We start from the raw sequence: 11,535 nt of genomic DNA, 5'->3' as shown, positions 1-11,535 counted from the left end.
TTTTTCGCAACAAATGTTACATTTTGAGATTACCAAAAAAAAAACAAATGTTACATTTTGATGTTCAATTATCATAATTTTCAGGTGTAAAGGCAAACCCAAAAACTAGCATTTGAAACAAATGTAACATATATGAAAGAATTTAGCTTCTAATATAGAGTAAAAAATGAGATTTATGGTTATTATTTATTCACATCATTTTCACTGTATATGCAATCAAATTATTCAAGTCCAAAAGTAGAACTGAATACAAAAACAAAAACAAAAAAAGAGAGTTATAATTAAATTTAAAAAATTCACGTTAGTTTGAAGGGGATTACAAATCCCAAAGAACAAAAACAACAACAACAAAAAAAAGATTGAAACAATGGTGGAATAATAAACAATGACGACGAAAACGAAGAACACGAAGAATAAACAGAGAACTCAGTTTCAGCATTGTCCACGAAAGAAACTCTACCTCGGACCACCTCCCATGAAATTATCACGTCTAGATCCCATAGTCATCATAATCTTAAACTCTTCAAAATCAATCGTACCATCACCATCTTTATCAACACCACCAATCATCTTCCTACACTCGGCGATCGAACATTCATCACCAAGACTCCTCAAAACCTCATGCAACTCCTCAGCCGAAATCGAACCATTCCCATCGATATCGTAAACCGAAAACGCATCTTTCAGATTCTCCAAAACATCATTCTGATCCATACCTTTCGTGTTCAGCTCCACAAACTCTTCAAAGTTTATGTAACCATCTCCTTTACGATCTATCTCAGTGATCGCTTTCTCTAGTTCTTCTTCTGGTACCTCATGACCTAGACTCGCCATTATTGCACCAAGCTCCTTTGACGAGATCTTACCATCTCCATTCACGTCGAATTTTTTAAAAACTGCTTCGAGTTCTCTGATCTCTGTTTTGCCTGAACGTGCCTTTTGAAGGTAAGGTGAATCAGCTCCGATGCCGCCATGGGAAGATGAACCACCGTTGGATCCTTTGTTTTTGTTGAACATATTGTTCTTCTTGTTCCAAAATCACACAATGAGAAAAGAGATTCGGATTTAGAGAGATATCCGTATTTGTGTGATTGATTCCCAAAGGAAGCGGATGATTCTCTTAATCGCTAGCTAATTTTGGAATTTTTGTCAACTAAATCTGGAAGATTTCCTAAAAACTCTCTCAGTTTTATGTAAATCCATGATAAAAAAAATGGATAGCAATTAAATTAATATTTGACATTTTTGTGTCATGCGTAAGTACTGCTCTTCCAATATCGACCGCTTCTCTTGTTATATGATTAAATTAACAAGTGGATCATGGATAACAGATTTTGCATGATCATTTAATTTCTGTCATTTGAATTGTTAAAACATCATAATCAGAACTTTAGAAATTAGAATTCTCATTCTAAAGTCAAAATGATTATTAATATTTAAACAAGCAATTGGGTGTATAAGGACAAAAGAAATATACTGTTGATTACTTGCATTTATTAGCATAAATAATGATTTTGTACTAGTATGCAAGCAATCACGGCCTATGGATCATTATTTTTTTTAATAAAAACTAGATACACTATCTGTACGACTGTACCTTATCACACATCCTATAATTATTTGAGTTGGCCGTACTTTACTGTATATAGTTTTATTTGATTTATTCTTATTAGGACATAATGTTCCACATCGGAAGTTGTAAGAGATCCTAAGTAATATATAAGGGATATGGGTCACTCCACTCATTGCCAATTGGTTTTGAGTTGGAAGCCCATATTCTAATAATTCTTATAAAGAACTTATAAAATAAAGAGTTAATTACGGGTCAGACCATAGTTTTATGTTTTTCTTTCACGTGTTGACAAAGTGAGGGAGAGCATTCATGTTTTGACAATTATGTCATTTTCCGGAGAATTTATAAGAATATCAACTACCATATCTATTAGAATGTCCCACATTGCTTGGAATTAAGATCTTTGGGTAATATATAAAAGATGTGACAATCCTTAACTCTTGAGCTAGCTTTTGGGTTAAGTTAGGCCACATTCCTAATATGGTATCAGAGCCCAAGGTTGGCCCAACAAGCAAATTCCCACACAAATGGTTTCCCACCTATGTGGCCCATATAAGTGGCATGTCTTGTTGTATTTCCGAGATGTTGGGCTTGGGCTGTTTTCCGTTGGACCGTTTCCCACCCACATCTCGAGGAGGCCTATTAGAATGTCCCACATTGCTTGGGATTAAGATCTTTGGGTAATATATAAAGGATGTCGCAATCCTTAACTCTTGAGCTAGCTTTTGGGTTAAGTTAGGCCACATTCCTAATAATATCCTACCTAATTTGTTCGGGAAAACGGTCTATTTCACCACGAGAAGTATCACATCATAACAGATAGAGCCCAAACTTTGACCCCGGTCTAATGTCTCTAAAACCATAGTTTGAAGCCTAAATCTCCCTAAATCCATAGTTTTCACCTAATTACCCATAAATATTGGTTTTGCTCGGTTTAGTGTTTACCAAACAAAGATGAACCAACTAAAAACGAAATTAAACCAATTTCAATCCAATAACAACTAATTGAACATGACCCGACCAAACTCACCCAACCCAACTTTCTTCTTCACCCGATTAGTTTTCTTCATCTTCTTCCCTCTTCTGTTTTTTTCTTTCTTTGTTTTTGAATTCATTATCTTCAATCTCTTGAGTTTTGATGTGACTTGAAGAGTATGAATCTAATAACCTTTGAAACTAGATTATATTTTTCATGATTTTTCAAATCAAATCCTCAAAAAGACGAATCATTTACATATTGAAATCAAAACAAATTGAAATCTATACCTCTTTCCATATATCAAATTGAGAGAGCATCTGTTTCATTACCCATTCTGAAATCAAATCAACCAAATTAGGCGTAAATTAAACACATATAATTGATGAATTTATGCTCCTGTCTCATTCTTAGATCACGTTTTGCTTTCCGATCTCTCCAATGGAATTCGCCATTGCGTCTTTTACGTATCTTCTCTACTCCTCCGAGAGGCCAGATTCCACGACGTTTCATCATCTTCCATGATTCCATCTTAACCACCGGATCCGCCGCTCCGCCAAATCCACCTCCATATCCGCTTCAAAAATCAGATTTGGTTAATCTCATCAATCTCAGAGATCTTCATTGCGAAGAAGAGAGACTAATTGAAGCTTATCAATATTTTCAGGTGAAGAAGAAGAAGTTGGATCGGGTTGGGTTAATTTTGATAATTTTGGGCAAAAAACTGGTTTAATCTGAGATGGTGGTGAATTAGCAGAGATGTTGAAAGATTTCCCTGCTTGTGAACGCTTGGGGACATGCCGTAGCTGTGGGGATGCAAGGTTTGTGCCTTGTACTAACTGCGACGGAAGCACCAAAGTGTTTGAAGAACAAGACGAACGGTTCAAGCGATGTCCTAAATGCAATGAGAATGGATTGGTGCGTTGTCGTGTGTTGTCTCTAAGTGATCTGTTTGATCAAAAGCTGTGTGGGTGAAAGGGGATTTTGGGTTTAGAGTCTTAATCGGGTCGGGTCGCCATTGGGCAAAAAAACTGGTTTAATCTGGTTATAATTAGGTTTACTTGGTTCGTTAATCGGTTTTGAATACAGTAAACCGATTAAACCCAGTTCTGTGTGGTATTAGCTCTCGAACTTTCGATTCGGGGACATTTAGGTGTTGAACTTTCGTCTCGCGGGAAAATAGGAATTGAACTTCCATTTAAGAGACATTAGGATCGGGGTCAAAGTTTGTTATGATGCGATACTTCTCGTGGTGAAATAGACCGTTTTTCCAATTTGTTCCATCAAACATCCTCAAGTTTTTCACTTCCTAGATGAAAATAGTTAATGATTTAATTAGTGGGAGCTCGTATGAATGAGACCATAATGCAATGAACAACCTCATTTAATATAACAACAACGTTTTTCATCAATTTCTATCAACTGTCTCCAACTTATCTTCTGCTATATGTCTAACAATATAAAAAGAACAAGAGAGATAATCGCCTTAATCCTTAGAGTCTTAAGGTAAGATCAGGCTTTGAATTATTATTATCTACACCTCCATTCGCCGCAACCGAGTTCAGATCAAGACCTGGCTCAGTAACAGCCACCACCACCGGAGCCTCAGCTTCCTCAACCACCTGACGGAAGCTCCCAGGCCAGAAGAAGTCGCTGCCGCCATCGTCAGAGTCAAAGAACAATGGCACGGTGTTACCAAAATAGCCTTGATGATGAAACCTAGAAACAAGAGGCTGAGGCTGAGATAAGGTGTGGTGAAGTAAACCGGAGTGAGCTTGCATCCCAAGGGAAGAAGAAGTGTATGTATAAGGCCTGTGATGGTGACCAAACATTCTTCCCATGTGCATTGCTCGCTTGGCCATTGTTCGTTCACGCTTGTGAGCGTTCTGGTGACCTCCAAGAGCCTGAGAGCTATAGAACTTGCGTCTGCAGTAGTTGCAAGAGAAGACTCTTGGGTTTGCTTCACACTTTGTGCTCTTTGTCTCATCGTTGAAACTATCGTTGAGCTTGAGATCGAGTGAGACAGGGTTTGATTCTGGTTTGGACAGATCTTGATTTGAAGAGGCTTCTCCTTCTCTGCTGGGTGGTGTTTCTCGCGAGGCATCATCAGATTCCGGCATTTATTCGAACTTTCGGTCTTAACCTGAAACCTATATTAAAGTCAAAGCAGAGCAACGAGATTGCTCAAATCTATAAATCTAAGAATTGAACAAAGAAGAGAGACAGTAAGTAAAGTCTTAAACAGAGTAACTAACCACTTAGTTCAAAACCTCAAAACAAAGTTCTTGAATTCGGACAATAATCATGAAGACGACCAATCAAAATGAAGCTTTGGAGTTTTAATCCTAGGAAGTAGTTAAGGATAATAAACAGGAATCAAAGATAAGAGAGAGAGATAAAGAAGTTTGGAGGGTACTGTGCTTACGAGATCTGAGGAGAGACAGCCGACAGAAGCTGAAGTAGTTGACTTGGAAGCTAAGAAGAGGAAGAAGAGAATCTAAATAAGAAAAGTGGTACTCTTTGTGTTTACCAAAAATGGGTCAATTCACATGTTGAGAAAAAAAAGACAGATAGAAGATATAGGATTGGTGAAGAAGAGCATAAGAATAAGAGGTACTGAGGGAGAGAGAAAAGAGAGAGAGAGAGAGAGAGAGAGAGAGTTATGTTTAAACAAATGTGGAAACGCAAATGTTTGGAGAGATGGAGATGGTGTCTGGTGAAACACATGGGAGAATAAAAGTGTCTGCCAGTTAGACTTTTAGACCTCTGTTTTTTTCCTATAGTTCAACGTTTAGAGGCACAGCCAAATAGTAGTATATTTTTCTAAATTAATCAAGTAAAGTAATATGCTTTCAATAAAAATAAAAATAAATATATATATATATAACCAAGGATAATTTTGAATTATTTTACAACAGTGTTCGTAAAGGTGTAGCCGTATAGGCGTTGGTATGCACGTTCGAAAGTTATGTTCATTATGCGTTCATTGTGATGTGCTATAGGCAAACTTTGTCGCATCACTTTTAAAAGTTCACAAAACCTTTGAAGTTTTGAAAACATTGAGAAGTTGTAGTCTATAATATATATATTGTTAAGTTGACAACTTTCTTTTGTTATTTTGTAGGGGTTACAGTTAGTTTTCAGTTAGTTTTTTTTTTTTTCTTTTTTTGCCAGTTTCCTTTGATTTTATAAAATAATTGAAATTATAACAAATCAGTTTAATTTGTGTTTGGTGATTTACAAGATCATATCCAAGATTTTTGCTCAAGACTGAAACAAAATTTGTCATAATTGGTTTGGAACAAGACGCATTTGTATTTGGATTATTGATCCTAGCGGATAAAGATGGATGATAGCCATTAAAACAAACATTTCAGAAACTTATAACATAATCAGTGGAGTCTTTTGAAGATTTTTTTGGTCAGATGAGTTTTGATCGAAAATGAATATGATGTTACATTTAGAAATTGATCATTCTAAAAAAAAAAGAGTACACATGCATATTGTTACTTAGTAGTTGAAAAGTTTCGAGTTAGATATGTGAAATTTATACAGAAGAAAAAATAAAGGAAAAACAAACTGTTTATTTATTTATTTTGGGGCAAAGCAAACTGTTTATTTTATAGTTACAAAACAAACATAATAGTATTGTTCAATTATTTATCTCACTCGTCAGAGCTCTTCATTTAATTTGGATATTTTCATGAATATTTAATAATTGAACTCGGCCACTTAAGTACACTAGATTTTATACCCCGCGCGTTGCGCGGGATTTTAGTTTAAAATCTCTTCTATTAATATCAAATTTTTATCATAAAATATAATCATTAAAATTTAAAAGATAAATATTTGAGCATAAATATAATAAGCGATATACAACATATATATTGTCGACGATAATATTTCCTTGACAAATAAATAGTTTGATATATATCACGTGGTAACAAAGATCACTTAAAAAATTCGCGAGAAAAATAAACGATATCGACGACCTTCAAATGATCCTTTTATCTTATCTCTAAAAAATTTTCTTTCTTATTCATATTCCATGAAAACATTTTTTTTTAAAGTGTTGAAGTTAATTATTGATTGTTGACTCAATTGTATATATTATTTATGATTAAATATTGATACGAACATAACATCATTCCATATAAAATGCGAATATATCGAGTTTCATGAACATTATCTAATGTAAATGTACATATATAATACCATCTTGCTAGAACAGCTTTAGCGAGCTTGTTTTACCCATCGAAGCAAATGCAGCGTGTCATAAATGCAGTGTGTCATAAGAGAATTCTCGAGTAAGTCATCATTGTGTCTATCTTATCTCACTTTCCATGATTTATATGACTAAATGGTTAAGCCCAAGTTTGAATCTAATATTCTGTTTAATAATGTATGTCATGTATTTTTCTAAGAACCCATTCGTTTCACACAATGAATGAGATCTCAAAGATTTTACTTTAGTCATGTGCATTATCTTTCTAAGTTTTAGAAATTTATTTTCACACACTTTTAACTATCAATTCTTTCGTCATCTTCTATGATAAACTCGTTGCCTTCTGACATCAACTTTCTTTTCACTTTATATTGACTCACATATAATATATATTGGACTGTGAATTAATTTCAAGACATATCATAACTATTTTCTCCTTAATTCATATCTTTCAATACTCAGTTTTTTGGGTTAAAAGCATTGGATTCAATTGATAGAAAAATCAATTTTTTTTTATCATGTTATAAAGTTAAAGTTCAACATGAGAATATGCTACACAAATTATATATCACCTTTTTTTTAACAACTTACATATCATTTTTTGTATATTTTGTTGTAGAATTCATGAATAATGTGATCATTGATTATTTATTTTTTAAAAGATGAATGATAATGTTTTAAAATTTATAAGATTTGTTTTTATAATTTTACAAGATAAAATGTGAATCTTACAATATCTCCGGCTTAAATTATAAATTTCAGTTGAATTCAATAAGTTTTTTTATTTTTAAGTAAAAATTTAATAATAAATAAAAATATGTAGTATATCATTCTTAGAAACTAATGCTTTACTATAAATTTAATCTTCTTGTTTAAAATCTTATATATAGAATTACATAAATTTAGTTTTATACTTTTATTCTACCATGCTTTTAAATTAAAAGATTACACATTTAGAAATTTGAAGTATGATCATTTTTAATTTTTATCTGTTGAAAGTTGAATTATATTATTACTACTAATAAAATTTTAATTGTATTATTTTCTTATTATATTAACATTTCATTTTTTTACATGATTCAGTTTTTATTTATTTTTATTTTTTGTATTAATTATAAGTAACATAAATATGCACTAGGCCTGGGCATTCGGATTTCAAATCGGATTCGGATCGGATATATTCGGATTCGGATAATTCGGGTATGAGAGTTTATTATCCGTTCGGATTTTATGATTTTTTGGTTCGGTTTCGGTTCGGATATATTCGGATTCGGATAATTTGGGTAGGAGAATTTATTATCCGTTCGGATTTTATGAGTCATCGGTTCGGTTTCGGTTCGGATAGGTGTCAGATTCGGATCGGTTTTCGGGAAAAAAAAACTTAAAAATAGTTCAATCTTAATAAAAATTGGTTTAATCTTACTAAAATTTGGTTAAATTTTGCAAAAATATGTATAATTTTAACAAATATAACCAAATTTTTTCCCAAATCTAGGATATTTAGGATATTTTTGTTATTTGCTATAAAATTACAACTAAATATAACTAATATTTTTGGATATATAATTTTTATTTCCGGTTTTCGGATATCCTTTCGGTTTTTGGTTCGGATCGGGTTCGGTTCGGGTAATTCGGATAGGAGAATTCATTATCCGTTCGGATTTTGTGACTATTCGGTTTGGGTTCGGTTTCGGATTTTTCGAATCGGTTTTGGATTGGTTTTCGGATTTCGGGTTTTATGCCCAGGCCTAATATGCACTAAATGAATGTTAAAAATTTATTTTAATGTACAATAAATAGTGTTGCTTAGGTAGATATGCTAGATGGAGAGAAAACTCTCGTAGAAAAAAACGAATTGAGAGCAACGAATTTGATAAATTTGCATGGAGCCCATACATTCATTCCCCCGGCTTTACCTTTTCTTTTGGATGTGGACATTTCTTGCTGTGTTTTTTCTGATATATCACATGTGGTTTTAAAGTCTCTGCTTTTTTTGTCTCATTTCTATCTAACTTTTCTTTTTGCAAAGTTTAAAAACTTTTTTCCGATAGGGTTAATTTAATCTAAATACATAGATAACTGAAAAATTAAGAATATGTACATGTTTTTTGTATAATTAGTTCTCTCTCATCAAGTTATATAAATTGGACGAAAATACCCTTCCGTATGTAACAAATTGTTTAGCGGTATAATAAAATAGATATCGACGATATAAATATTTCAGATGGATTCCGACAATATTATGTGTTTAATATGCTAAATAATTTGTTATCACAGTAAGTTTACATATTATGTGTTAAATGGATGTTTATCGATTTAAATTTGTGAATCAGTGTTTTTTCATTTATGCATATATCAATTCAATAAAAAGGATTAGTCTTTCTCTTACATGATTAACATGATAAATCATATTATATCGCGATAAGTTTACAAGTTACGTGGTAAACTAACATTTACCGTGTTAAAACATTTATTATATGATTATATGAGCTAACTTATGTATTTAATCTGTTTATTTAATTTAATAATTTATTTTTTCCGTTAACTTATACATTAGCATATTCATTTATCATGATAATATGATTGTTACGTTTAAAATATGTTAGCATTTTATATAAGTTGCTAATTAAATTGTTATCCGTTATGGAATCGACCCAGAAGAATGTGATAATAATCGTTGCCGTCGACGATACTCATTCTCCTATCTTGATCGATTAACCTCATCAAAACTCCAATTGGCAAATTCCTCATTGCATAAGTCCGTCAAGGTCTTGAACCCCGCAGCTCAATCCACAATCCACCATGAAATTTTTTAGATGTCGTACTTGCTCCGACGCTATTTCAACTACACCGCCTGTAAAATTATCACCATCAATATCATCACCCATCACCAGTATCATCATCACCACCACCACCTGTAAATCCCCGAAACTACCACCACTATCTCAACTATGATCACCGCCTCTAAATTTGTCACCGTCGGTATCATCATCACCTATCACCACCGGTATCATCATCACCACCACCACCTGTGAATCACCAAAACCACCACCGTTTTGGTTTTGGCCTCCACATAATCGAAAACCCACAAAAGTTTGATTTTGTTAAGTCAATTTCATCGTGAAGAAACAAGAAAGAGAAAGAAAGAAGAAGAAAGAATTAAGAGATAAGAAGTTTAATTATAGCCAAGGATAGTGTTGTATTTTCCATATGCACAGTAAATATCAAATAGTACGAAAGAGAGAGAACTAATTAGTGAATCTTCTATGGTCTTCCAGTATAGATATCCTTTCCGATACTGTGTGGTATGTTACTAATAATCACTCGTGCGGTGAAAAATAAGGTGTTATGTTTTTTTTTTTGTTCTATGAAAACGTTGTTCGTAATCAAACAAGGAAATACTCATATGCTAATTTTTTTGGCAATCTAATTTTTTGTTATTACTCGCTAAATTTGGTCGTACTCGCTACTTTGTTATCAGCGGCAAAGCTGCCCGCAGGTGAAAAGTAAGGTGAGAAAAATTCACCAGACCTCCAACCGAAAACTACTAGTGAACCAACGACTGTTAAAACAAACCAAATTTAATCGTTGCCATTAATTGCTAACAACTACAATCTACAAAACCAAAAAGAAAAATATATTGCTAACAAATATGTTGTTGCTACTTGATAGTAACTACAAAACGTAAATGACCAATGATTTTTTCGGATTTTTTCTTTGTCAACAGCCTTGAATTAAGATTTTTTCTTTGTTTTTTTTGCCATCTGATGAATCTCTTTTCAAAGAGGGGTTTGTGTGTGGAACAATTCAAGCCAGGACAAAATCAATCTTGGGATCGTGGCAAAAGACAAAGAGATAATGGTGCTCCATAATTTATCTTTATTGTCTTTGATTCGTTGAGTGATTATGACCTGTGCCCACTTTTGTTCCATTTCCATCCCAACTTGTCTGTGGGCCTTTGTGCCCACTTCAATTCATTAGCTTTCCGATCACATTTCACAAATGATTGTTCCATCGTTTCTATGTTGCTGGGTGGTATTTTTAAGAGTATAGCCTTGCAGACAAAGTTGATGAAACGATTCATGTGAATCCTTTGAATAAAACTTATTACTTAAGAAGTTCTTGAGTAACTTGATGTTGACAGAAAATACAACTTGTATTAAGTAGAGCTTTTAGCGACTTGGGGAACAAGGGAAAGCAATCAGGTTTTGACACCTGTCAATTTCATCATCATTCTTAAAGACAGAGAATCAAAGATATAGACGATCAAAGACCATATAATATGCTAAAACTTCATTCAGGACAAAGATAGGAGTTCGCCCTAAAAAACTTCTCTCCTAGGCACAATAACCAAGGCAGCCGCAAGCCTTGGTCGAGATGAGTTTCCTTCACCGGCGATGCTCTTCCGACTGCCTTCCTTTCTGATTGGTGCTTCTTCTAAGGTGAGATCTCTTCGGTGAAGCTCCTTTTCCGGTGACGTAACTATTCCGGCGAGCCTTTCACTTGAGATGACTTCCCTTTTTCTTTCCAATGCGAGCCACTCTCGTTGCTTACCGTTGTCTTCGGTCGCCTTCCTCCTTCTGAGGCCCCCTCGTGCAACACCGCCGGAGCCTCCATCTCCGCCGAATCCACCGGAACCACCGGATCCACCAGACTTTCAGATCTGCTTCACTTTTGTTGATTCTTGTACCCAGCTGGCGAGCTCCTCCGTCATTTATGGCTCTCCATCCTCCTTCTCTCAGTCACCGGGTTTGGTGAGAC

The 11,535-nt window shown here is 34.0% G+C and overlaps 2 protein-coding genes and 1 pseudogene across 5 annotated transcripts; all 3 read right to left on the bottom strand.

Annotated features, from left to right (window-relative positions):
- Positions 1–167: 167 nt before the first annotated feature.
- On the bottom strand, positions 168–1,276 carry LOC9329499 (probable calcium-binding protein CML25). The gene has a single exon (XM_021013701.1). It carries the CDS (start codon positions 1,015–1,017, stop codon positions 457–459), a length of 561 nt encoding a protein of 186 aa, XP_020869360.1. The 5' UTR covers positions 1,018–1,276; the 3' UTR covers positions 168–456.
- Positions 1,277–3,912: 2,636 nt separating this feature from the next.
- LOC9329498 (zinc finger protein 7) lies at positions 3,913–5,268 on the bottom strand. 4 transcript variants are annotated; one of them, XM_021014642.1, is made up of 3 exons: positions 4,975–5,268; positions 4,805–4,894; positions 3,913–4,699 (listed from the first exon to the last, which is right to left on the bottom strand). In XM_021014642.1, the coding sequence occupies exon 3, from the start codon at positions 4,667–4,669 to the stop codon at positions 4,043–4,045; it is 627 nt and encodes a 208-aa protein (XP_020870301.1). In that variant the 5' UTR covers positions 4,670–4,699; positions 4,805–4,894; positions 4,975–5,268; the 3' UTR covers positions 3,913–4,042. The 4 variants fall into 4 exon arrangements, with proteins under 4 accessions (XP_020870301.1, XP_020870300.1, XP_020870302.1 ...); XM_021014641.1 differs by having other exon boundaries at positions 3,913–4,692; positions 4,805–5,268; XM_021014643.1 differs by lacking the exon at positions 4,805–4,894 and having other exon boundaries at positions 3,913–4,692.
- A 5,679-nt stretch (positions 5,269–10,947) lies between these two features.
- On the bottom strand, positions 10,948–11,412 carry LOC110225045 (annotated as a pseudogene).
- Positions 11,413–11,535: the final 123 nt, after the last annotated feature.

The sequence above is a fragment of the Arabidopsis lyrata genome (assembly GCF_000004255.2).
Source record: "Arabidopsis lyrata subsp. lyrata unplaced genomic scaffold ARALYscaffold_1, whole genome shotgun sequence".
Taxonomy (NCBI): Eukaryota; Viridiplantae; Streptophyta; class Magnoliopsida; order Brassicales; family Brassicaceae; genus Arabidopsis; species Arabidopsis lyrata.
Note: the sequence above shows the minus strand (reverse complement) of the source record. Positions and strands in the feature narration are given on the sequence as shown.